Here is a 27,124-nt window from a genome sequence, read left to right on the forward strand (position 1 = left end):
ATTCATGAAACATCTAGTCTATATTGTGATGCTTCTCCAGAGAGTAGATGCAGATAAATACACTGCCACTTATGAAACAAGATGTCATCACCTTTTACATTTGAATGCTCTTTAATTTTCTTATCCAGTTCACTTTAAAAATCCTATCTGGTTTCCTATCATTTATGGAAATTGAATGGCTTTAATATTCAAAGTCATAAGTCAATGTGCTAACCAAAAATAAACCCTCCTCTGATAGGAATGTAGCTTGTTTCATTCTACCCAATCAATGCAGTGTATTTATGTCATTCTCTAAAGCTGAGCAAGCCTTTATCTAATTTCCTAACATCCTGTTTCCACACTGATCTACCTGATAACACCCACTTCTCATCCATCCGCCTGTCTGTCCTTCTATTCATCCTTCTGTCTATCCATTTGTCCAGACAGGGTGTCAGGCACGCCTACCCTGACCAAGCCAACAGAGGCAGACACAGATTAGAATGATAAAATTTCCTACTCAGTCATCTATCTATCAGTCCAGTTGGCTATCCCAGCTCTGTTGGATGAGGGGGTTGGGGCCGGGAGGGGATGGCAAACCAGGGGAGCTGTGCTGTCAGCACACACTCTTCAGCTTCAATGCACACACTCCATTTAACCACTCTACTCGCAAACCCTCCCCTCATTTACGGAAAGAAAACTTTTTTTTACTTTTTGTCCAAGTAAAAGATTAGAACTTTGCTTTGTAGATTCTACCATGGCAAATTATCTGGACATTCAATTTGTAAAAAGCTAATAAAAGAATGCTGAAGGATTCTGGGTTTCTTTTTATAGGTAAATATACACTCACTGAGCACTTCATTGGAAACACCTACCATACCAATAAACTTTGTAGAAATACAGTTACTGACTGTAGTCCATCTGTTTCTCTGTTCACTCTGTCACCTTCTTGTACCCTATTTATCAATCTAAAGGATCCCTCCTAATAAACAGATGATGTTTGGGTAGTGGACCATTCTTAAGACTGCAATAACAGGTAATGACAAGGTAATGACTGTTGTTTTAGTGTGAGCAAACCAGGTGCAGTGTTGTTGGGATTTTTAAAAACTATTTATAACTACTAGCCTCTTTACTAGTACCCTATATACGTGTAGCACTTGTGGTAGGTTTAAAGATCTAGACTAGAGCTATGCATTTATTGGCACCTTTAGAAATTTAGAGACAAAATGTAGCTAAAGCATTTTTTCATTTATATTTAACCCTTTTTAATCAGTGTAGAGAAACTTCCAAGCAGTGTTCCACGACTTCCTCTTTCACTGGAGTATGTTTATAAGGTGACAGAGGTTAAAATAGGATTTTTCAACAGAGGAAAGAAAAGAGAAGACAGAATTGAAATTAGACAGGGCAATGTAATAACAAATGGTTACTCATTTGAAAGGTAGTGCAATAACAAAAAAGTTCCAATCAACTGCCTATATAAAGAACAGAGTTTGTTTTGCCCCTACATGCAGTGCACAGAATGGTAAGAAAGGCAAAAACTCCTTAAAGATCATTGTTGAAAAGTTCTTTAAAACTACTATCAGACACCACCTCCATGCCATGTCTTATTTGGAAGTCTTTCCTGTCATAAGTGCATTGAGTTTGCTAAACGCTACTAAGACTTTGACTGGAAACATGTTCTATAGTCAGCTGAAACAAAAAGTGTAAGTACGGTGAAGTGTCTTTGAAGTTGTGGAGCTGTTTTTCCTCCAAGGCTTCAAACAGGTGTACAATGTCATAAACTCCATGAACGACCAAGAAGATGATATTAAAATTAAACTTTACATTAAAATTCATTGAATTTTCAAGCAGGACAACAATCCAAAACTAATGTCTATGTCAACACAGAGATGAGCTGCGTCCGGAATCGCATAGTTACAGAGTACGTACTAGATTGGAGGAAGTATGCACTACTCGGCCGGTAAAAAAGTACATACTTTCAGTACAGAAGTATGCAGTATGCACACAACACCGCTACGTACTACATGGGCCATCTTGCCAATGTCAAGTGATGACGTAAGGACGTGATGACGTAATATCACCATAGTTACAGACTCATTACAAACCCCACTCGCCAAAATTTTGGATATTTATCGTGTTTTTGTTATTTATTCGTCTTTAAAATGTTTTATTTTATTTATCTTACTTACACTTGTGAACAGAGGACTCCGTTTTCCGCTATCTTTCTTGTTTCTTATTCCGCTTTCAACGCCTACGCAGCTCCAGTTGCATTATGGGATACATTAGCGGACCGCAAGTGTGCATCGCTTGCATACTCAAACATGGCTGCCCAATAAGTAGGTCATCCGGGTACTTCTCGCGTACCTCTTTATTTATACTATGTATTCGGACATACTAACCGCTCTCGCATACTCATTTCGCATAATATTGAGTATGGAAGTATGCGATTCCAGACGCAGCTATGGTTTACTGAACACAAAATTCAGCTTCTGCCATGGCCGCTGTTGGCCCCTGAGCTTAACCCCATACAAAAACAGTGTGGTGAGCTCAAGAGGAGAGTTCACAAAAGAGGACCAACAACTCCGAATGAACTGGAGAGAATCTGTAAGGAAAAATAGTCTCAAATGATCTGCTATGTATTCACCAACCTTATAAGATGCTGTCGCAGAAGACAAAGCGCTGTTGGCAAAGGAAGGCTGAGTATTAAATGCAGAGGTGCCAATAATTGTGTTACATGTGTTTTTTGTGCACAATTATAATTTCATAATAAGGAAGTTTTTTCTCAGAATACATTTACTTTAATTAAAGGTTAGATTTATTTTAGATTAGACCAATTCACCACCCAAACATTGTTTGGTCACTGGGGATTCTACAGGGTTCTATTCAATTGATAAACAGTGCACGAGGGGTTGACAAAGAGTACAGAACAACAGATTGCCTACACTGAGTAATTGTATACCCACAAGGTTTATCTGTATGGTAGGTGTAGCTTATAAAATAATCAATGAATGTACGTATCAGATAGGTGTACCCAATGAAGGCTTGGTCAGTGTGTATTTGAGATTAAAAAGGTGAGGTCTTTGATTGCTGATGCCTAAAGACTAACGTAAACGTAAACTAATCTAATGTAAACTCTGATAGATTGGAGATAAAATTCTGTTGGTGTAGGCCACACAGGTACCTGCCAACTTGATAAGAACATGGTAAAAATGACTAATCTAACCTTTTTTAACTGACCTATTTTGTCAATCAAATAGGCCACAAAACGATGTCTGAACGATGCTAAGAAAGGCTCAGTCATCAAAATGTACTCCCAATACTGGAAATAAAGGTATATTTATTTAGTATGCAGTAGTTTTTTTTTCTTCTAATATTTCAAATTTGAACCTTGTCAAATAGTGTAGTCAATTAGGTCAAAATTTCAGGTTGTTGTGGTTGCATGATCTGTGCAATACGCAAAAAAAAATTAACTTCCTTGGGCAAAAAAAGAAATAATCAAATTTGTTTCTGCTGTAACCTAAAAAGAAGGTAGCACTGGGGCACAACGGGTATTGTGTGCCACATAGCACCTGGACCTTCGTGTATTTCTGCTTTGTGACCAGTGTTTCCAAAATAGCTCCAGTATGAATCATGTCTGGCCCTGCAATATTTGAATTCCAAAATCACACCGAGGCCCCACGTTATATGCATTATAACCTTCCTCTGTCTTCATGACTAGAACTCTTCCTGGTACTAATCTTTAATCTGTGGTCTAGTCTACTTGCTGATAAAGCCCATGTATTTCCATGCAGATAGTTTACAATCTCTAAGTGAATGAAAATAGTAAGAACATTGTATTCTGATAAGGCAAAGCATATCGATGTTGATATGGTGTTCACTTAATCTACTATTGCTTTAATGGCATAGCTTATAAAATATAAAACAGGGTTTCTAAATAATGTAAGTCAAGACAACAACATGCCACAGGTCACACCAACATGCCAAGAGAGAGTGAGAGAAAGCATTTGTAAAGTTTGTCTTAGTTGCATAGAAAACTAAGCAAAGGTTCTTGGACTACAAACCTGGACTAAGTACTAAGGGGCTGGATGGCCTTTTGGAACCAACCCTCCATATTTTATCTGGGCTTGGGACCAGCACTGAGAGTGAGTTGCTATCAAGCAATCAAGGTGAAAATTAAAGAGCCACTTAAATTTTTAGTGCAACTGGGTCAATAATCTGAAAGTATGTGAGAAAGTGAGAGTTCAAAACCTTCCTGAACAGATGCTCAACCCTACTTTTTTAACGTAGAGATTAAATTTCAAGAACTTCAAGAAAATATATAACATTTAAGGAAATAGGGTTTGGGTTTTTGCCATTTAATGCTTTCTTTTTAAATGGCTTAATAGTCTGACAAAGACAGAATTGCTGGACCTTTTGCAGAATTTGTAAATTGTTTTTAATATTAGCATTCTAAGCAGTAATAAGGCACTATGTTTCTCATCCAATTACTAGACGCTTTTACCAACAAAATTACACAGAAAAGAAGTCAAAAATTGGTAAGAACCAGGGTGTCTGGTAACTCCGTTTCTACTTTCAACCCTGGCATTACTGGCCGACCGACCACTGCTCATCCCTGTCACCTGGGTCTCATTATGGACTCTTTAGAATTCAATACTTGAAATGTGTGTTTGGCATACTTCATTGTAAAGTCTTCTCATTGCTGATTTCCTGAGCCATGCATGAGTTATGTAGGGGTTTCTGTAATTAAACTTAAGATATCTGGTCATATTTTGGTATATGATTCTATATGCTTCACTATTTGCTTTACTCCATTTTTTGCAGTTGTTTTTTATTTTATTTTTCTCTTTTCCTTCTCAGCCTAGTAGTATTCAATTCCCTAGTTGTTACATCCTCTGCTACTGAAGACACCCACCCTGATCAAGGAGAGCTGCAGACTGTCATGCACCCCCGCTGTCACGCTTAGTCACATAGAGCAGTATTGCGTTTGGACCTGAACTCACTATCGTCCATGATCCTACTATCAATCTTGCAGGTGCCTTGACCAGTACGGCCACAGCAGCAAAGAAGGACCTGCATCATGTCTGTGTAGGCACCCAGCCAGTCAATGGCACACCTGACATTGTGGTACTAGCAGTGGTAGGCCAGTGCATCTTTTTCTACCATGTTCTACACATGCATTCAGTGCTTAGTGCTTATCCAAAATTAATAGTGTCACATTTGTTGCTTGTTTGCTTTATAACATGAACTACATGGCCAAACATATGGTAACCCTTCTAATTAGTTAGTTACATTTGGTACAAGTGCCCATGGTTTTGAAATGGGATATTGAACTAAGTCTAATAAGCAGAGGTCCACATACTTGTGGCCATATAGTGTATATTTCCGTGAGGTCGCATCACAGCAGTGATACACCAAAAATGGATTGTCTGATAATGACAGTGCATTAACAATTACAATTAAAGAACTGAACAAAATATTAGCATAAACAGAAAAATAAAAAAATGTGATTTCTATTTTTATTCACTAGTGATATTCTAAACTATTCACTTTGGGAATAGTTTGTTAGATTTTAAATGCATGTATAGAAATGTACAGTATATCCACCATTTAGATGAGAAAACATCTGTCCTGCCACACAGCCACTAGTACTAACTATCTAATCATCAGCACAATGTGTTGAAAACAACTAGCTATTAAAATGCCTTACTGAAATGTGAGGTTTAATTTTGCACCTGAAAGAAATTTATCCAAATGCAAGATGCTTAAACAAGGTAGAACAATGCTATGCTAAACAAGAAAAGAAATAAACACTAATAAAAGTAGTGCCCAAAATAACAAAAACAAAGTACAAATGAAGAACACAAAAACATCTGCAGCCCACAACAGTGAAAGTGGATAAACATGGATAGTGCAGAACTGAGAAGTGGTTGTCACAATATGACAGGCTGCTCCAACCTTCTGCAATAACCCAGTTATCAGAAAAAGAAAAAAGATGGGTAACACTCAGAACAAGCCGGGGACAGCAATGCATTAGTGGCACCTCAACCCCACCAACTGCCCCAGCCCATGCATGAAGCCTAAAAACGCTGTGACCATAGCCCGGTTTTCTTTTAAAGATAAAGGTATGCTGGCATCCCACACCAGCACAAAGCCAGATGGTTTTAGAGAAAAAGCAGAATCTGAGAGATATTGTGATAGATAGATGTGATAGACACTACCACCTGGAGCGAATTAATGCTCCCGAGGCACAGGTGACTTGTCACTTAAGAGAAACATGTCAATTATGTGCGCCTCTATGGATAAAAGGACTTAAATTAGGACTCAAGCTTTTCCCCTAAAATAACAAAATTACAACAACTGTTAACAGGAAATTATTTTCAAATAACACTCTATTCAAAAAAATTATTATTAATTGTTGACTCTATTAATTGTCATTACAAATAAATATAAATATAATTGGCTTAAACCCTACATACATTAAGTTTTCTGACTATTTGTTTTGTCATGCCCATTTCTACTTATAATAACGTATATTATTCAATTTGGATATCAGCAGCTCTGCTATACTAGGTATTAAATTTTATCAGAATATCTACAATCAAAACTGAAGCCACTTACTGCACCAAATAGTGAGACTATACAATAAACAAGAAAAGTGCCTTTTACTGTAGCCACTAGTTTTGAATTTTCTGGTCTCAAACAGCCACAATAATCATGCCAAAGGCTATTATTGCAAGTCTAAAATAAATTCTAAATTCTTTGTGAGGTTAAGAGGCTCATCCACCTGCCCTCATGCCAGCACTTTTGTAAAGTGTGTGAGGGCAGTGCAAGTTTGAACTGAAGCAATTATTCTCTGGGCTCAGTGACAAACTCCATTCACAAGCACACACTGAATCATCAGGATGGCAAACAAACCAGAAAGGTAAACGAAAGGAGTACTTCTCTCTTTCAACACCTCTATTGTGTAATAAAGAATGGAAGAGCCTTAGTTTTAGTCCTATTTCAAACAAAATAAGATTGTGAGATCATTTACAGCGCCACGCAGCAACACCTACACCACAACAGAGTAGTTATTGATTGACTGGATTGAAATTAGTTACCCGGAACATTTATTTTATTTTAAAGGCTTATAATTTTCATATTAATAAAGTATATGGAAACTGGAATACTATTAGACCTGACATTTCATTCTAACAACCATAATAATGGCAAAATGATTTCCATGAGACAATATAAAAAATGTAACTCCATGTACGGTAGATCTAATGGCACTTGAGCATTTCAAACATTTTAACAATTATCCATTACATTGATTATGATTTTTTTATATTCTCTTTTTTAACTGTCTTTCTATAAAGACAGTTCAGAAATCCTCTTTTACATATATTTATATTTTCTAGGTAATGTTGAACTGAGGATCAGATTACCTGCCCATTTTCTGAAACAGAATCTTTCCTTCAATGAAATCCCTGGAAGCTCAGTAATACCCAATAACCCAGCTATTAATGTTTGCTGCATTTTAAAGCCAAAGTAAAACAGCCACAGACTGTTCAGGCTGCTTGAGACTGGCCAGAAAAGAGCAAATTAGCTTTGTGGTTAACTGGCCTTTAACTCCTAAAAACAATGTAATCTTTGAAAGGAAAATGTTTGAGTGGTCATAATTTACATGACTTACATTAAAAAAAGATGGTGATGGGCATGACTGTAATTTTTTTTTTTTTTTTAGGTAAATATAAGGCCATTATTTTCAGGAGCTGGCCTGTTTCTGATGAGTAATAACGTGACAAATCTACTTGTCATCGTACTGCTAAAGTTAATAAATGAAACTCATTGAACAGAATGTTAAAACCTAGTATGACTACTGAGGTCAAACACATCATAAAGCATTTTACCTCAGCAAAAAAGTCTTTGCATGGTCAATGGGTACCAAAATGTACGTAGATCAACCTGCTTATTTTGCTTATGTTTATACACTGATCAGCCATAACATTAAAACCACCTCCTTGTTTCTACACACGTTGTCCATTTTATCAGCTCCACTTTGTAGTTCTACAATTACTGACTGTAGTCCATCTGTTTCTCTGCATGCTTTCTTAGCCCTCTTTCATGCTGTTCTTCAATGGTCAGGACTCTTACAGGACCACTACAGAGTAGGTATTATTTGGGTGGTGGATCATTCTCAGCACTGCAGTGACACTGACATGGTGGTGGTGTGTTAGTGTGTGTTGTGCTGGTATGAGTGGATCAGACACAGCAGCGCTGATGGAGTTTTTTTTAAACACCTCACTGTCCTTGCTGGACTGAGAATAGTCCACCAACCAAAAATATCCAGCTAACAGCACCCCATGGGCAGCGTCCTGTGACCACTGATGAAGGTCTAGAAGCAATCATCTCTGACTTTACATCTACAAGGTGGACCAACTAGGTAGGGGTGTCTAACAGAGTGGACAGTGAGTTGACACAGTATTTAAAAACTCAGTGCTGAGAATGATCCACCACCTAAATAATACTTGCTCTGTGGTGGTCCTGTGGGGGTCCTGACCATTGAAGAACAGTGTGAAAGTAGGCTAAAAATTATGTAGAGAAACAGATGGACTACAGTCAGTAATTGTAGAACTACAAAGTGCTTCTATATGGTAAGTGGAGATGATAAAATGGACAGTGAGTGTAGAAACAAGGAGGTGGTTATAATGTTATGGCTGATCAGGGTGCATAGACAATGCTACTATCTGAAGCTCTTTTTAAAAAAATATATAGAAAATATCATATAGAACTTCATTTAGCTTTGATTACTCATGTACGTTTGCCAAAATGAGAATACCATCCGGCTTTGTGTTAGAAAATACAACTGTATTCATCTCCCCCTGTTCAAAGATCTACCACATAAGTGTAATATTTCCCACAAACCATAATGCATTTTGTGGAGACCAAGTCAAGCAAGACATTTCAGAGCATCTGGACTCAACATTTACTTTGACCACATTTTAACAGCAACAAAACAGTCTTAAAGGAAAGGAAATATATATAGAGGGCTGTAAAAAAAAAAAAAAGCTCTATAGCCAACACTGGAACATCACTGAACAAAAGCAATGTAAATGTTTGTAGAGATGTAGTAAATTTTGACAGAATAGGAAAAACAGAGACAAAGAGAAAATCAGACATACAAGTAGAGAGAGAGAGAGAGAGAGAGAGAGAGAGAGAGAGAGAGAGAGAGAGAGAGAGAGAGAGAGAGAATAGCAATAGTTTTACAGCTTTAGGAACTAGTTTTGACTTTTTTAAAATCTTTTTTAGGATTGAAAATTAAACACATGACTCACTTGCCATTTAACTGGTTAAAGCAATAAGAACACAGCTGGTAGACATTCATTCATTTTTTTCTGTTGGCTGCTTTTTATTTAGGGGGTCGCCAAACCAGATCACTCTGGTAAGCATACCTTCCTGATGCAACCTTTCTTATTACTGACAGGTGCACCTCCCAATGTCTAGGCAGTGTGGCACACTCAGACATAGCCAATCATGTCTGTGTAGATGCCCGACTGGCTGATAACCTGATAGATTTGAATTCCATATCTCAGTGATATTAGACTAAGGTATTTTACCACTGCTCTACCTAAGTGGCCAATAAGCAATTGGTTAATACAGACACCAAAAGAAATCTCAGTCAGAACTCTGAGTCTTACACCACGATAATAAAAAAGCAGTAGCAGTAGAAACAGGACTATACTGTTGGGAATATCAACATTTTCTCAGATGTCTTAGTACAGATAGTAGTGAAGAGAAGATGCCAGACAATGACAATTACATTACAATTTGTAAACTGCTGGTGTTAGCGCATTTGAATTTTAACAACTTTCATACAAAGCTCAAGTGTGGGTTGTTTATAAATAATTATTGTAAAGATTAGGAATACAACCTATTTCAGAAACATCATACTAGATTATATTAGATTACATTAGATAAGATTAGATTATCATAAAGCCCACTTCCGCTAGGAACAAGGGTTCACATTTCCAGCAGTGCTATCAGCTTGGGGTTTATAGAAGTGGGTTAGCTAAGGCCATGCAATTAATTGATGTTTTGTCCAGGGTGTGTTACTGCATTGTGCCCAGTGATTCTGGGAGATTCAGACCCACCACGACCTTGACCAGATGGTAAAAACATGACAATTAAATAAAAAATATAATAAGTAGATATTTTATTCAGCATATATACACCGATTAAGCATAACATTATAACCACCTTCCTAACTGACCGGACCACACGGGCCAGCCTTCGCTCCCCACGTGCATCAATGAGCCTTGGCCGCCCATGACCCGGTTTACCACTGTTCCCTCCTTGGACCACTTTTGATAGATACTGACCACTGGAGACCAGGAACACCCCACAAGAGGTGCAGTTTTGGAGATGATCTATGGTCGTCTAGCCATCACAATTTGGCCCTTGTCAAACTCGCTCATCCTTACGCTTGCACATTTTTCCTGCTTCTAACAGTCGGTGTATTTCTGTATCCAACACCTCATTAATGGTCTTTTCAAATACTGAGGCTCTACTTAACCCTCCTCTTGTGTTAACTTTCTGTTACTATCTCTTATGTTAACGGGTCGGTTTTGACCCGTGTCTTAAACTAGCCATAAAATACCCTCAAAAGAATCATTTATCATCCAGTTTGTTTCTTACCTCTTGGTTACCTTGTTAGGCTTCCTTATCCATAAAAAAATTGTTTTTAATACTTTTGGTGTGGCCCCCGGGCCTTTCTTTTGACAGCTTACCCTTTGTTTTCAATTTTAAAAAATGGTAAAATGAACTTCAAAAAAATTATATAAATAAATAAAAGGTTATTAAGTAACCTGACTATTACTGAGGGGTATTAGAACACATCTCTTTAAAAAAATTGTTTTATTTATTTTTTATTTTAAAAAAAATAACTATAGTAACATCTATGGTGTTAGGGTCAATTTTGACCCATATGTATTTACTTCAAGAAACACAACCATTATCCATCTCCTGGTCATTTTCTGGCAAGTGTAGGTGGCAGTAGCTTGTCCAGGTTGCCCACAGGTTGTGTTCATTATAGTCCAGGATAATTATGGGCTTTGTGTCACTTCCTAATGACACAGCTGCATCTTTGTAAAAAAGTGGACATAAGTATCATAAGTAACTCTTTTCTTTTTGGATAATATGAAAAGAAAAACAGTGGTAGTGTTTGTAAAAGTAAATTTTGAAGCAAGTGAAGCCCAGGAAGGGACAAATCATTCATCTACTGTCACCTCTGGCCCTGGGTTTAACATCACTGGAAGGAGCTGCACCCATCTCTCCCAGACATCCAGTTCTGTTTAGATTTGGTGTCTTGCAGAGTACACATTTCCAGTTTGCAGCATGCAAAAATGAGGAGAAGATTTACAATAAGCCAAGCTCTGGGTCATATCTTTGCTAAAAATGAGGCAGAGGACACAGAGAAGCATAGCGATACAGATGAGCAGGTTTCTGAGGAGGAAGACGATGAGTCTGATGAGGAGGTCACCGATGTCAGAGATGCTCCTGCTCCTGCTAAAACATTCAAATCCAAAAGTGGTAACATCTGTTGGAGCTCAGTACCTCGTTTTGTCAGATTTTGCTCTAGTATCTGTGTTGTCAAATCTGAGGACTCTTGATATTATTCAAAAGGTCTGAAGTGACATTGTTCCCCGGAAAATATTTCTGCCTGTTGACGAGTCCCAGAGACTATCAGTGACCTCATTGCTGGATCTCTACACTCCAGCAAGAAGAAGAACACCAATATAAGCATCCAGGTATACCTCATCCGTGCCATTCCACATGTTGCTGTGGACTTTTTTCCTTCAAAATTTGTCATAGCAATGATGAGTTTTTTTAGTGACAATGGCATAAACAGGTCTTTATGTCACTTACTCTTGTCACAGCAAACCTTGTGATCCCAGGGGTCACTTTGATGACATTTGCAGCAGCTGCCCTGCCATGTAAGTTAGGAGGTACTGAGCTCCAACAGATGTTACTACTTTTGGATTTGAATGTTTTAGCGGGAGAGGGAGCAGCTTCAGCACCAGTGACCTCCTCATCAAACTCATCAGGTGTGTCTGTGTCTTCTGGTTGATGCTCTACATCGTCTTCCACCTCAGATACCTGCTCATCTGTATTGCTATGCTGCTCTGTATCCTCTGCCTAATTTTTACCAATAATATGATCCAGAGCATGGCTTATTGTAAATTTTCTCCTCATTTTGTTTGTTCAGGGAAGGAGACAAACAGGCAAAGCGAGAAGCCCCTAACTAAAGCTTACAGGGTTGGGAGAGGAGCTGGCTGTCAGTGGGCTGTTGGCTGACAGTGTTAGTGAGCTGACAGTGCGTTTATAATTTCAGTTTTGGCACTAATTATTGTTTAATAATCTTTTTTTAATAACTGGGTCGAAACCGACCCTAACAACACAAAGGTCATAATTTTCACTAGCGCATTTTATAATTTTATAATTATATATTTTTTTGTTTTATTTTGTTTAAATAGAGGTCCCTGACAAAGTCAAAAAGCCTTGATGCAATAAAAGAAATTTATGTGGTACTTTTGTGCATTTAAAACCTAAAACGGGTCGGTGCCGACCCTAACACGAGAGGAAGGTTAAAATAATTTAAATAAGGTGATTGTGTAAAAGCAGATACAGGGCTGTACATGCAGTGAAAGTAAAGTGATTTGGTAATCAGAATGATTGTTTTAAAATATTCCTACTGGAGGTGTTTTTAAGATCGCAGGGGTGGTTAAATAAATAGAATTTAAAATATAAAGTTCATATAAATATGATCTTTTTTTGCTTAAAAAAGTAACATATTTATGTTATTTACATTTACAGCATTTAGCAGACGCTTTTATCCAAAGCGACTTAAAGTACTGTGACAGTATGTATTGTCTAAGCAATTGCGGGTTAAGGGCCTTGCTCAAGGGTCCAACAGTTGCAACCTGGTAGTGGTGGGTCTTGAACCAGCGACCGTTTCATTACTAGTCTAGTACCTTAACCACTAGGCTACATTATGATTTGTGAGTAGTGCTGCAGCTAATTCAGTCAGTGCCCATAATATACAATTATGTGTGTTAAAATACTTAACCTTTAAAATTAAATAATAAAAAAATAGATCTTGAGTATAATTTGCTAACACTAGTTGTGTCCCCTACTAAACAAAAGTGCAACTTTTGTGTAATGTAATGTGTTAATACACAAATAAAGCCATTTGTGTATTTATTTATATTTTTATCAACCCCTTTAACCAAATCAAAGTTGTGGCAGGTCCAATTCTTACAGGAAACATTGGACGCAAGGCAGAAATACCCTGGACAGGGTGCCAATCCATCGCAGGGCTTCGGCCACCCCTCAACATGGCCAATTATGTCTGTACAGACACCCAGCTGGCCAATCTGGTTATAAATCTCAGTAGTTATTGGGTTAGTGGGTTAGTGTAACAGAGCTGTGCAACCAGAGAACCCTTTATTAAATTCTTTTTTACTAACCAATTTGATGCTTCAACAAATAATGCAGTACCTGAGTATATAGTCTCAAGTGCTTATTTTTTGGTTTGTTTCTTTTACCTAACTTCAATTATTTTTAATTTATAGTACATTTAGTAACAGCCTTTTGTACATGTTACACATATATAAAAATTAATTGCATGACAATCCTGTTTGTAACAAATGTTCCATACACATTAAAAGTAGTATCAATAATCTCAGTGAACAATGAGCATGTGCTGATTTTGTGAAATGTGCTACAGTACGTTTGCTAAAGCAGATACACAAATGTGCAGTGTTTTTGCAAACAAGGATCAAAACTTGACTTAAAGTTGGCACTACAGACTTTTATGTTCATAAAATTTCCATAAAATCTTTGAACTCTAAGATTGATCAGTATGTCAATATTCCTAAATCCAACAGTATACCTAGCATAAACTAAAAACAACCCATAGTTAAATGAAATGACCGAGATTAGCTGCAAAGATGGGTTTGAACAATTACAATTCTTCTTATTTACATCAAATGAATTCTCCAACTGACCTTTTTCTTTCTCAGTGTACCAAAAATAGCCTTTAGCACAGACTGACCTACTCGTAGCTCCTGACCGAAGACTGTGCGCTCACCCAGGGCTGAGCAGTTCCAGCGGCCATCGCGGAACTGGTACTGACACTCATTGATACCCAGCTGAGCACCCTCGCCAATTACAATGATGGCGTCGGGACGACTTTGGCAGATGGCCCGCTGGCGAGGAGCCAGGCCTGGAATCTTGTTGCAGATGATGTTGGCACCCAGGGCCACCACAGAGGAAAGGGCTCTAGAAGGGTGAAAGAGAGACATACACACAGCTAGTTAGTGTGGAGAAGCATCTCGAGAACTGGTTTCATACCTTTGTGTAGCCTGTAAAGAAATACAAGTATAATAAAAGTATGTTTTATAGTCAGTGTAAGTTACATTTGCAATTCAGCAAAGTTCACAGAGTTCACAAAGATTTTAATATTTTATATTATTTTTATTTATTTATTATATTTATATTTTTCCCCTCTTTTTCCCCAATTTTTATCCCACAGTCTAGTTGTGTCTGATTGCGTCCTCTATACTGATTCGACCCTTCACCGCTGACTGAGTATGCCTCCGGTACACACAGTCAGTACAGATAGTGCATTTTTCAGGGCCACACCCCCATCAGCATTATTCCTCAGCCCTGTGCAGGCACCATCAGTCAGCCAGCAGGGGCCGCAGTCGCACCAGTTATGAGGACCTATGATCCGACTTTCTTACCCTCTAACCCTGAACAACAGCCAATCATTGTTTATGTAGCCGCCCAGCCTAGTTAGAAAGGCAGAGCTGAGATTCGATACGATGTATTCGAAACCCCAACTCTGGTAAGATAGCGTACTTTGAGTACCTGAGTGGCTAATATTTTATTTTTGTTCAATATATGAAAACAAAGTCTTGCAAAAAATGCTGTGCTGTTCTATATTGCATTGAACGGCACAAGAACTAAATGTAATTAAAACTAATTATTACATTTATGAAATGCTTATAAATAAATTACACAGATCTTTAAGGGTATGGAGGAAAACGTTTGATAATGCATGATATTTTGTTTATTTGCTTGTGGATGAGGTCTGTCCACAATGGTTTGGAACACGGCCCTGATAAAGTACGGCGGGTTGGTACGCTAATTGTTAGGTAACATAGCTGGAATTATTTCCAGACCTAACCAACACCAGGCATGCTGCAGGCAAGAACACAATTTGTAATTTCTGCTTTTCAAATTTAGAAGTGGTTCAGATCTTGACCCTAAAGACACTGTAAATGTATTTATTTTATTTTGGGATTTTACTGTGTTTACAAAACATATGGTATGACACAAATAACAGTTTTATGGGAGAATCCTAGTTTCAAAGATACTGCAGGTCACTATTTGTTGTCTTTACAAACAGATCTGTGGGATCTTTTTCTAGAAAAAAGGTATTTTTAGATGTATACTTGAGAATATACGTTTAATTCAATCTGATAATGATCCAGTATTTTAGTGAAGTATGTTCTGATCTGTACATTTCTACATTTCTATGAAAGAGATGCAGGATCACTTTTACATTAAGCTTCCCGTAACAAACATTATTGCATGATTTAATCATTGTTATCAAGTTGAACAGCACTACCATTAAATAAACATAATGTTCTGCATAAATAAACCATACAAAGAGCAGAACTAGTGACAACCGTGGCTGAGGTACTGGACTGTAATAAGAAGGTTGCTAATTCAAGCCCCATTATTGTCAAGTTGCCACTGTTAGGCCCCCAAAAAACACCTTATCCCTTAATCCCTTAAGTGCTTAAGTTGTATTCGCTCACAGTTGTAAGTTGCTTTGGTTAAAAGTGTCTGGTACATGTCATAACTGCTCTTTTTTTCTGCATGAGCAGTAACCTTGACAATGTGACCTGTGTAAACTAATGCAGTAAATAATGCAAATAAATTACAAGCTATGCTTTAGTGTAAACTATTTATGAATTGTATAGTTACAATAAATGAACCGTGTAAATATATAAAACATTGTCTTAGTTTCATATTTGAAAATCCAGATTCGACACTGTTCTTATCCAGTGTTAATGCAGTCCTAACAATCATTTCCCAGTGTGCACTGGATATTTTGGGCCCAGTTTGTGTGTAGGAACCAGCAGTGTTTAACAACCTAGCCCTTTTGTTTACAGCCGTCTAACCAATGCAGATACATGTCTTTCAAACATATCAGACACAAGAGTCCTAAAAGCCCATGGAAGCACATGCCAGCTTTGAAGTATGACGTCGACCCACTGAGGACTCCACCACAAGCGGGGCAGGCTGCAGCGTGCAAGCTGTGTGTCAGCAAAAAGAAAAAGAAAAAGCGAACGGAGGGAGGGAGGCGGTTACAACTTATGGATTCCCTTTCAAAACACATGAAAGTTAGGAAACAAAGGGAGGGAATGTTCTTTGGAAATTGGATATGGTTGGTTTGAGTCTGGTTTGGTTGAATTTCCATGTCCACAAAGGCTTGAGAATTATTCTTAAATGCAAAACCACATGTGTGAAGACTGAGATGGGGAACCAACAAATGTGTCTTTGCCCCGGGTTTAGGATACATTCTTATTTGTGCACAGAATTAAATCCATCTGTTCTGGTCTACAGATAGGATCAGGTAAAGTATAAAAACAAGTTTAACTTTTAAGTCAAATTAACACATGAAAGATATAAAAAAACTTACTGTAAATATAGATCTTCAGCTGTGATCATCATAGTCATAAATGTAATTATAATTTCATTAATAGATCATTAAAAGAAAGTTGTGTCTTACAGGTAAAAGTTACTAATTACTCCTCAAAACTACAATTTTAAAACTAAGATGTTATAGCAATTCAAATGGTCTGAGAACTTCTCAATGATACAAAATCTTTATTGGCCTTTATGGGTACAAAAGTATGGAAATCATTACTCCAAATCACCAAGAATGACTCTAGAGACTATATACCACACCACGCCATATCAAGACCTACTTCCTTTTTTAAAAACAAGCAGATGGAACCAAATAGAGTTTTGCCAAACTAGCGTACAATAAAATCCTAATGATTACTGCTGTTCCATTCGTCATAACCAAAAGCCCATTTTTACTGCCCTCATAGTTCATCCTTTTGACTCCTAAAAACTGGACAATTTGCAGCCTGGGACACTTGGAGGTGCAGTATAAATGCAGCATATGAGAGTGGATTTTAGCCACTGTTGGAGCTAATTAACCACAAAGAAATGTGATAACATTTTTTGGCCATTTTACCAATGATGGAGCCAATGATTCTCAATCTTTCTGAAGGTTTTACAGAAGCTGTAACAAAGGAGCTTTACAGAAGTCCAGCTCTGGACCACAATAGGAAAGCCAAAATGTTATAGACCTGAAAAATAAACAATATTCTATAGCCTAAATTCTTACAGTGAGGGGAAACAAGTATAAAACCAACTACAAAACATTATTTTTCTTACAAGCTGTTGACAGTGACAGCTTACTAAGAATTAATTAGTCCAAAGCAACTTACAATTGTGACACACAACTGTAAATACAATGTTACAACTTACAATTGTAAATACAATTCAAGCAATTGATGATTAAGAGCCTTGCTTAGAGGCCCAACAATGGAAACTTGGCAGCAACTTTCCCATCAATAGTCCAGTAGCTTAACCACTAAGCTACTGCAGCAGACCTTTATTTTTGTTATTTTGCTCTATGTTTTGTGTAGTTGTCTTGTTAAAACATCCAGCTTATGTCCAGATATATTTTAATACTGATAATATAATGATCTTCTTGTATTTTCTGGTACATCACTTAAATCCTGTTTGCTCTGTTCCCCAGTACCTTTTGCAAAGAGGCAGCCCCACATCAACATGCACCCAGCTCATGCACATTACTGTAGGTATGGTGTTCTTGGAATCATATAGTTGCAATCAGAATTATTCAATCCCATTGCAAATTAGGATTAGCAAATTTTACAATTTTCAGCTGTTTGCAATAAACCAATCAAACAAGACCAATTTAAATAGCTCAACACAACTAATATAATAAGTGATTTCTCCAAATTAAAAAAAATTTCACTTTTAATGACTACTGCAGTCTCAGAATTATTCAACCATCCGAATAGAATTCCTCATAAGATCACACATTTCCAAATCAGGTCATTAGATAAAACATGAAATACGTGGACAAGCTAGAGGTTAGACTGTGACTACATTAGGAGAGTTGTTTAAAAAGTTAAGAGCAGACTTTTTGTGCCTTGCACAAACAAGGAAAAGGATACAAAAGATAGCAAAAGCACTGAATGTTCCTAAAGATTCAGTTGAAAGCATAGTTCACAAGTTTAAGGAACACTGGCTACACTACCTGGACGTGGCAGAAAGAGGAAGCTATCACCGGATTCCTGAGAAGGCAGCGAGATTTGGTGGCAGTAGGCACTGAGGTTTCAGTTTGTACAGTAAGGCACATAATAAACGCTAAAGGTCTCCATGCCCAAACTACAACTCCGAAGTCGGCTCCAATATGCTCAAAACCATATAAATAAGCCACGAGTTTTGGGATCCTGCTCTGTGGAGCAATGGAACAAAACTGGAACTGGAACGGTGTGTCTGGAGAAGGAAGAATGAAGCAGAAACTGAAAAGAACACCCTGCCTACAGTGAAGCATGGCAGTGGCTCTGTGATGCTCTGGGGCTGCTTTGCTTTTCCTGGCACTAGTAACCTGCAGCATGTGGAGGGCAAGATGGATTAAATCAAGTGTCAGGAGAAAACGTCATGCCTTTTGTGAGAAAGCTAAAGCTTGGGCATCATTAAACCTTCCAATAGGACAATGATCCCAAGCATAAGATTTTGAAGTGGCCATCACAGTCACCTGACTTGAACCCCCTATATTTAGTTGGATTTGAAAAAGGCAGTTGCAGCTTCAAACCCAAGAACTGGAGGTCAGAAAGCTGAAGCTTGGGTGTCATTAAACCTTCCAACAGGACAGTGATTCCAAGCATACCTCACTAAGGCAACTCCACTAAGGCTTGGATTCAGAGGAAGTACTGAAAGATTTTGAAGTGGCCATCACAGTTGTCTGACATGAACCCCCTATCTTTAGTTGGATTTGAAGAAGGCAGTTGCATGATTAAACCCAAGAACATGGGTAAACTGGAAGCCCCTGCCCATTATGAATGGACTAAGATTCCTTAGAAATGCTATCAGAAGCTGGTGTCTAGCTATGCATAACATTTGCAGCAGGTCATAGCAGTAAAATGGTGCTCTAAGAATTTAGAGAAACCTTATAACTTTTTATATTAATAGTGTTTAATTTTTAAATTGCTCTTATTTGGTTTCTGTCAAACAGCTGAAAGTTTATAAATTTTGCTCATTAACGTAAATTGCGATGAAAGTTGAATCATTTCAATTGCAACTGTACATGCAAACTCTCTGTTCTCCAAGTATGACAAGCTAAAAACTTTTTTTTAATTCTATTTTGGTGTAGTGTGACCAAAAGTATATTGTTTTAAAAGTGTTTTGATTTGTTTATGTGCAAATTGTACACGTCTTTTTAAGCTTCTGTTTTTAGTGAAGTGTTTGGGGTGTAGGAGTGGTAGCTCTTTTTGAATAACTGTTGGCTTCCCTTTTAACTTCTTTATTATTAGTCTGAAAACAGTCTGGGAATGTTTACATGTGCTTTTGTGAATTTTCCACTTGCATATTATTCAAGCAATTGTCCTGCTATTAATGTTTAAAGGGTTTGCTACTACTCTGTAGCTTTTCCAATCATTCATTCATTCATTTATCCATTGTCTGTTTTACCACCGATTTATCCTGGTCAGGGTTGCAGTGGGTCTGATTCATTGGGTGAAAGTCAGGAAACACATAGATCGGCAGTCCATCACAGGACACACACACACACACACACACACATACTTAGGGCAGTATCAGTAGCTCCAATTAGCCAGACTGCATGCCTTTGGACTTGGGGATCAGAGAACCCAGAGAAAAACCATGCAAACACAGAAAGGACCTTGGCCGCTTTATAAAAACAGCGTATTGTTGTGAATGTGGCAGTAATGTAGAACAGTATGTTGAAGATAAACTCCATGCGCAAAACCAGTTCAGCTTTCAATTCAATGCTGAGTTTACACAAAATCAGTAAGAAGCAGTCTATTACAAGTACTAAGGAAAAACACTAATCATAATGAATAAAGATGCAATCAGTATATTGAAGATTTTCCTGACATTTGTGTAGTTAATATAAGCTGCTAATCAGTTTTCTACTATTTTACTGCATCATAGTACAAAATATCCACATTATTTCTGTAAAAAAACATAGAACACACAGTTTACATGCGACAAGACTTCAGACTGAGAAAAGGCATCCTCACTGTTTGTGAAGTTAATGTTAAATAGTTTTGTCATTTATGATTTAAATATTATTAAAGGGACGGCACTGGGCTCGGTGGGTACCACTGTCACCTCACAGCAAGAAGGTCCTGGGTTCGATTCCCAGGTGGAGAGGCTTGGGTCCTTTCTGTGTGGAGTTAGTATGTTCTCCCCGTGTCTGCATGAGTTTCCTCCGGGAGCTCAGATTTCCTCCCAGAGTCCAAAGACATGCAAGTGAGGTGAATGGGAGAATGGGTAATGACCTGTTCTGTCATTAATGTAAACAAAGTGTATAAAACATGATGTTAAAATCCTAATAAATAAATATCGTTAATGCAAAAAGTTTTTCTGTTACAGTTTTTCAGAATGAGTTTGTGCAGTTTGGTGGCGCACTGAAGGCGTAAAGGTGCATCTCAAATCAGCAGTCTGAACTATCACTAGCTCCTCTCTCAGGTCAGATAACTCACAGAGTTGACAGATCGTCAACTGTTGGAAATGAATTGAAAAGATCTTTTTAACCAACAGCATTAATTGAACTTGATTGATTTCTTGGTCAGTTTTTAGCTAAGTGGTTAATCATTAACATCCACACTTCAACCCAGTCCTTTGGCCATAATGATTAAGTTACTCTCTAAGATTTATTTTGGATATGTGGGAAACTATATATACAGTGTATCACAAAAGTAAGTACACCCCTCACATTTCTGCAGATATTTAAGTATATCTTTTCATGGGACAACACTGACAAAATGACACTTTGACACAATGAAAAGTAGTCTGTGTGCAGCTTATATAACAGTGTAAATTTATTCTTCCCTCAAAATAACTCAATATACAGCCATTAATGTCTAAACCACCGGCAACAAAAGTGAGTACACCCCTAAGAGACTACACCCCTAAATGTCCAAATTGAGCACTGCTTGTCATTTTCCCTCCAAAATGTCATGTGATTTGTTAGTGTTACTAGGTTTCAGGTGTGCATAGGGAGCAGGTGTGTTCAATTTAGTAGTACAGCTCTCACACTCTCTCTTACTGGTCACTGAAAGTTCCAACATGGCACCTCATAGCAAAGAACTCTCTGAGGATCTTAAAAGACGAATTGCTGCACTACATGAAGATGGCCAAGGCTACAAGAAGATTGCCAACGCCCTGAAACTGAGCTGCAGCACAGTGGCCAAGATCATCCAGCGTTTTAAAAGAGAACTGTTCTCAGAACAGAACTCGCGTTGGTCGTCCAAAGAACCTGAGTGCACGTGCTCAGCATCACATCCAACTGCTGTCTTTGAAAGCTAGGCGCAGGAGTGCTGTCAGCATTGCTGCAGAGATTGAAAAGGTGGGGGGTCAGCCTGTCAGTGCTCAGACCATACGCCACACACTACATCAAATTGGTCTGCATGGCTGTCACCCCGGAAGGAAGCCTCTTCTAAAGTTTCTACACAAGAAAGCCCGCAAACAGTTTGCTGAAGACATGTCAACAAAGGACATGGATTACTGGAACCATGTTCTATGGTCTGAAGAGACCAAGATTAATTTGTTTGGTTCAGATGGTCTCAAGCATGTGTGGCGGCAATCAGGTGAGGAGTACAAAGATAAGTGTGTCATGCCTACAGTCAAGCATGGTGGTGGGAATGCCATGGTCTGGGGCTGCATGAGTGCAGCAGGTGTTGGGGAGTTACATTTCATTGAGGGACACATGAACTCCAATATGTACTGTGAAATACTGAAGCAGAGCATGATCCCCTCCCTCCGGAAACTGGGTCGCAGGGCAGTGTTCCAGCATGATAATGACCCCAAACACACCTCTAAGACGACCACTGCATTATTGAAGAGGCTGAGGGTAAAGGTGATGGACTGGCCAAGCATGTCTCCAGACCTAAACCCAATAGAACATCTTTGGGGCATCCTCAAGCGGAAGGTGGAGGAGCGCAAAGTCTCGAATATCCACCAGCTCCGTGATGTCGTCATGGAGGAGTGGAAAAGCATTCCAGTGGCAACCTGTGAAGCTCTGGTAAACTCCATGCCCAGGAGAGTTAAGGCAGTTCTGGGAAATAATGGTGGCCACACAAAATATTGACACTTCAGGAACTTTCACTAAGGGGTGTACTCACTTTTGTTGCCGGTGGTTTAGACATTAATGGCTGTATATTGAGTTATTTTGAGGGAAGAATAAATTTACACTGTTATATAAGCTGCACACAGACTACTTTTCATTGTGTCAAAGTGTCATTTTTGTCAGTGTTGTCCCATGAAAAGATATACTTAAATATCTGCAGAAATGTGAGGGGTGTACTCACTTTTGTGATACACTGTATATATATATATATATATATATATAGTAATATATATATAATATATATATGTATATATATTATATTGTATTTATATTTTACAAACATTAAACCACTGTCTGCTCTTGTTTACTTGAAACCCAGAAGCTGTGTATTATGGCATCACAGCTTTTAAGCAATTTTTATGCACTGACGAACATTCTGCTTAGTGATTATTTTAGTTTAACATGCTGAATATAGACTAACATTTTCATTTCTAGCATTTAGACTAACAAACGCCAGGTTATAGCAAGGTAGAGGACCAAAGAGGGAACCACAGACAATTACTGGTTGGCATGTGGTGATGTCACCCTAACATTGAATGCAGACAGAATTGTTTGTTGAACATGGTCCGGTGGTGAGACTTTCAGGAAATCCTCATGGGTGTACTGCTCACCACCTCAGCCTTTTAGTTACTGTTCAGTTCTCACAGGCATAAAAGAAGCAAAAGCTGGAAGTTTGTAAGTTTACACAGGCATTACTAAAAGTGAATGATCAAAAAAAAAAAAAGTTTTTAAATAGTATCATTAAACTCCTATCAAAAAGCAAAGTTAAACACAAGGCCTGTTTTGATTTTTAAAAATGTAACTGTGGTAATCGGGAAATGCAGCAAAATAAATCTAACCTGGCCTTTAAGGAAGATTTTAATGTAAGCAAAACTTCCTGGTAAAGGATGTATAAATAATCCTCCGGACCAGTAAATGCACTCTACATTTAAACAAGAGAAAATAAATGTTCTTTTTGTACTATCATGCAGTTCACTGTCCGTTTAAAACAAATCTAACTAAAACCTCAAAACTACACACATGAACTGGCTAGCACCGCATGCTTATGGGAAAATGACATCTCTCAAGCTCACCGCCCGTCCACACTTAGAATTTACTATCTAACTGCAAGAGGAGAACTTAAGGGCTTCTGGTTAATTACTCTGAATTAGTACATTGTTAAGTATATTGAGTTTACCATTAAAGAAAAAACTTCACATACACTTAAAGCAATATGTATTTTATTGTAATCTTGAAAGTGTGATCACCTATGTTTCCACAGCTTCTTGGAACTGATTAAAGACCCAATTTTTTTGGTTTTTGAAGTACATCAGCTGGATGAATTTCAGGACAGTTTGTGTATTTTGTCAAACCACTGTTTTGTGTACTTTTTAATAAACCTATAAATAAACCTACTGTATTTATCTGTGGAAAACAGTAAAAAAAAATGTCCTGGGCCTTTGTAAATGAAACGCATGTATTAAAGGTAACTGTAAATGTATGAAAGGTTACAATAGACTGCAAACTGCAAAACACACCCTGTAACATGGTCACAATCACTATAATTAAAAATATGGCTGGTGCTGTCAACAGTCAAGCAAGCGTTTGTATTCTGTCAAACCACTGTTTCATGTACTCTTTAAAAAGCCTATAAAAAACCTACTTATAGGATTAAGGTGCTCATACTACAAAGTAAAATTACATTACAGCACCTTTTAAATATGCCTACAATAAGCTTATAAAGAAAGTTAATTCAAAATAGTTTGTTTTTATGTAAAATGTATGTTTCAATTAGATACCCAGAAAAAGAAATCACTGACCACAACTGCCATAAAATACAGGTCCTGAATGTAAACTTCTGACTTTCAATGTACATTATATACAGTTTTGTTTCTACTTAGTACCATTGTTGTTGTTATTTTTATTATTATTATTATTATTATTATTATATGAATTTAATAATACATTAATAACATGTATTAATGAATATAGTTTTAGTGATATGTTAAAACATGACTTTGTCAATAACAGAATATGATGTGGTGTTAAGCATTAAATTTTTACATTACAACCCACTCAGAAATAACTTTCTAGTATTACGTAAACAGTATGAAGCAAAAATATGTATATAAAAACAAAGAAGTAAATAGTACCAAAAAAATATACTCACTAGCCACTGTTAGCCAACTTCAGGTCATCAGTTTTTAACAAATTCTTTTGAGACTCTTTTGAGACTCATTTGAAAATAAATCTTTTTTTTAAATATACAATTACTGTATATAAACAGTTATAAATATACAATTATTATTATGCAATTACTTGTTAATAAAGTATGTTTACTGCTAATATTATTATAATTAATATAATAATTATTATTAGTAGTAGTAGTAGTAGTATCGTCATTGTTGTTGCACTAATAATTGAAAATATTTTAAAAATTAAAAGTTGAAAATGCCACCACATCATAAACTTATATGTAACCATCTCAGGAGCTTTTAAATAATAAACTTACAACAGGCTTACACTGCAGAAACAATTGCACAACACAAACAATGGTATGTCTTACGGAAATATGTAACCCAAGGCTATGCTATACATAGTTAGCCACTCTGACCACAACCACATCTATGTAGAAACTGAGGTATCCTCTATTTCATGACAAACATTTTTGGAAAAAGTATATATATAGTATATATATTTTATGTAAATAAAAATACATCTTTATACACTCAGTGGAAAAATCACTAAGTCTCTAGGTAGGCTACTGATGGCACACTACCTACTGTACTAACCCGTAATTACGGACACTAGTGCAAAACCACATGTACATCCTGCAGAAAGTAAACAAGAAGTGAGGAAGCACCTGTCTGTGTGAAACCTACAGCGGCTAAAGGAGCACAGTCTCCCTAAACATCTCTGCCACTTAGTGGCCAAGTCAGAAACATCTCTTTCTTATCTGATCACTGAGCCACTGACTTCTTCTATTCACAAGCATGAGTGAAAAACTGAATGGAAAAATGCAACATGCATTCTTAAATCATGTCCATCATTCAGTGAATCAATATACATATATGTCTTTACATAAATACTTGTATGATTAGAGGAAATTAAAACCAAGTTATTCTGACTGATCACATGATGTCAGAGCAGTTCTTTGCTGATTGGAGTGGTGACAATGGGCCAAACCACAGGGCACAAGAGGCCAGTCAATGGTTTAGCCTGTTAAACAACGTGAATTATGAAAACATCAGTTGTGAATGGAAATATTAAAAAAATGCAAATGCATTAATAGTTAAATACTGTACATGCACACTTCCATGTCACATAGTGGTTATTTTCCTAACAGCACTCAACATTTTTATTTGTTTATTAATATGTTGTGCTCTGATAAAAGAACTGTAGTGATAATTAGTGATTTATCTAAAATCCCATTAAGATCTGGTTGTTTTTAAGCATTGCCCTATAGGGTCAGTATAATTTATGTGTAGTGTGTGTTCTAAAAACGTTATTCTTTGTGCAATTCTGTACAGCACATAAACTGACTGCATTTAGGACAGTTTATGCAGTGTGCCTTAAATAATGTTTACCTATTCCTGCCTAAAGGAAGGCGCGTCCAGCTGTCCAGCTCTTGTGGTGGCCCTGCACCTTACTAAAGCATGTTGTTGGCTTTATCTTTAATTTGTCAGTCGGCTGTTTTAAAGAAGCCTAGATTATTCTGATGGACAGACCTATTGCATTGCAAAATGCCGGGCAGATGATAAACTTTAAAAATGGTCCTTACTATTTATAACACAATGCAAACTTACAGCATTCTGTACATTAGCCTACTCATCACAATCCCTGAGGTAATGTTTAACCTGTAAGTTTAGCCCCAGTTTTAACAAGTGAAAGTACTGACTGGTCCTCTGTATTGAACAATGATGGTGTCAACATGAATCATTTCCATATCGCAATGCTCTATTTCAATTACTAATGTTAGTCACGGTTCATATTGCAAGCACTAAGTGGTACAGAACAAACAAAAAGTTATTGCTGTAAAGTTATTAATGTAATAGCCCACAAACAGGTACGATGGAATTCACTAATAAAATGAACTGCATGAGACATTGAATACACTGTGTACCGTTATATTACAGGCTACGGTAATGGATTTGCCAGCAACTCTTCAGGTTAATAATTCTGAACACCCTGGATGAACAGTTGCGCACTGAGCCTGCATGGCACTTACAGGTAGCTGCCGCTCGTCAGGATGAGGAAGATCTGCGGGTAGTAGACTGACAGCAGCACAGTGCGCGACGAGAACACGATCATGGTGGCATTGAGCGATCAGTCGCTTTCCGATCGGCTAAAACAAAAGCCAAAGTTTATTCCTTTGCGTGAAGCGATTAAACTATTCCGTTGTCCGTTCGGAGCTGCTTTGGAAAGGTCTACGCGGCTCGTAAATCCCGAATGAGGTCGAGCGCAGCAGCAGCAGCAGCGATAAGCGCGCACAGCGAGTGGGTCATGTCTCAGCTCAGCGGCCGAGCCTGGTACCATGTGGTTGCCAGGCTGAAACTAGGATGGTTTTAAGGATTTTCGAATGGCAGAGAAAGCGCGTCTCTCTCTCTCTCTCTCTCTCGGGGGCTGCATTTGGGT

At 37.6% G+C, this 27,124-nt stretch overlaps 1 protein-coding gene across 1 annotated transcript in view; it reads right to left on the bottom strand.

Annotated features, from left to right (window-relative positions):
• wnt7bb (wingless-type MMTV integration site family, member 7Bb) overlaps positions 1 to 26,800 on the bottom strand; it is a 41,120-nt gene extending 14,320 nt beyond the window's left edge. Inside the window, exons 1-2 of the mRNA XM_063003174.1 lie at positions 26,718 to 26,800; positions 14,072 to 14,298 (exon numbers count right to left, since the gene is read on the bottom strand). Coding sequence (XP_062859244.1) covers positions 14,072 to 14,298; positions 26,718 to 26,800 — 310 coding nt within the window. The remainder of the gene's footprint in view (positions 1 to 14,071; positions 14,299 to 26,717) is intronic.
• Between the last annotated feature and the right edge of the window lie 324 nt (positions 26,801 to 27,124).

This window comes from Trichomycterus rosablanca, chromosome 1 (genome assembly GCF_030014385.1).
Source record: "Trichomycterus rosablanca isolate fTriRos1 chromosome 1, fTriRos1.hap1, whole genome shotgun sequence".
NCBI lineage: Eukaryota > Metazoa > Chordata > Actinopteri > Siluriformes > Trichomycteridae > Trichomycterus > Trichomycterus rosablanca.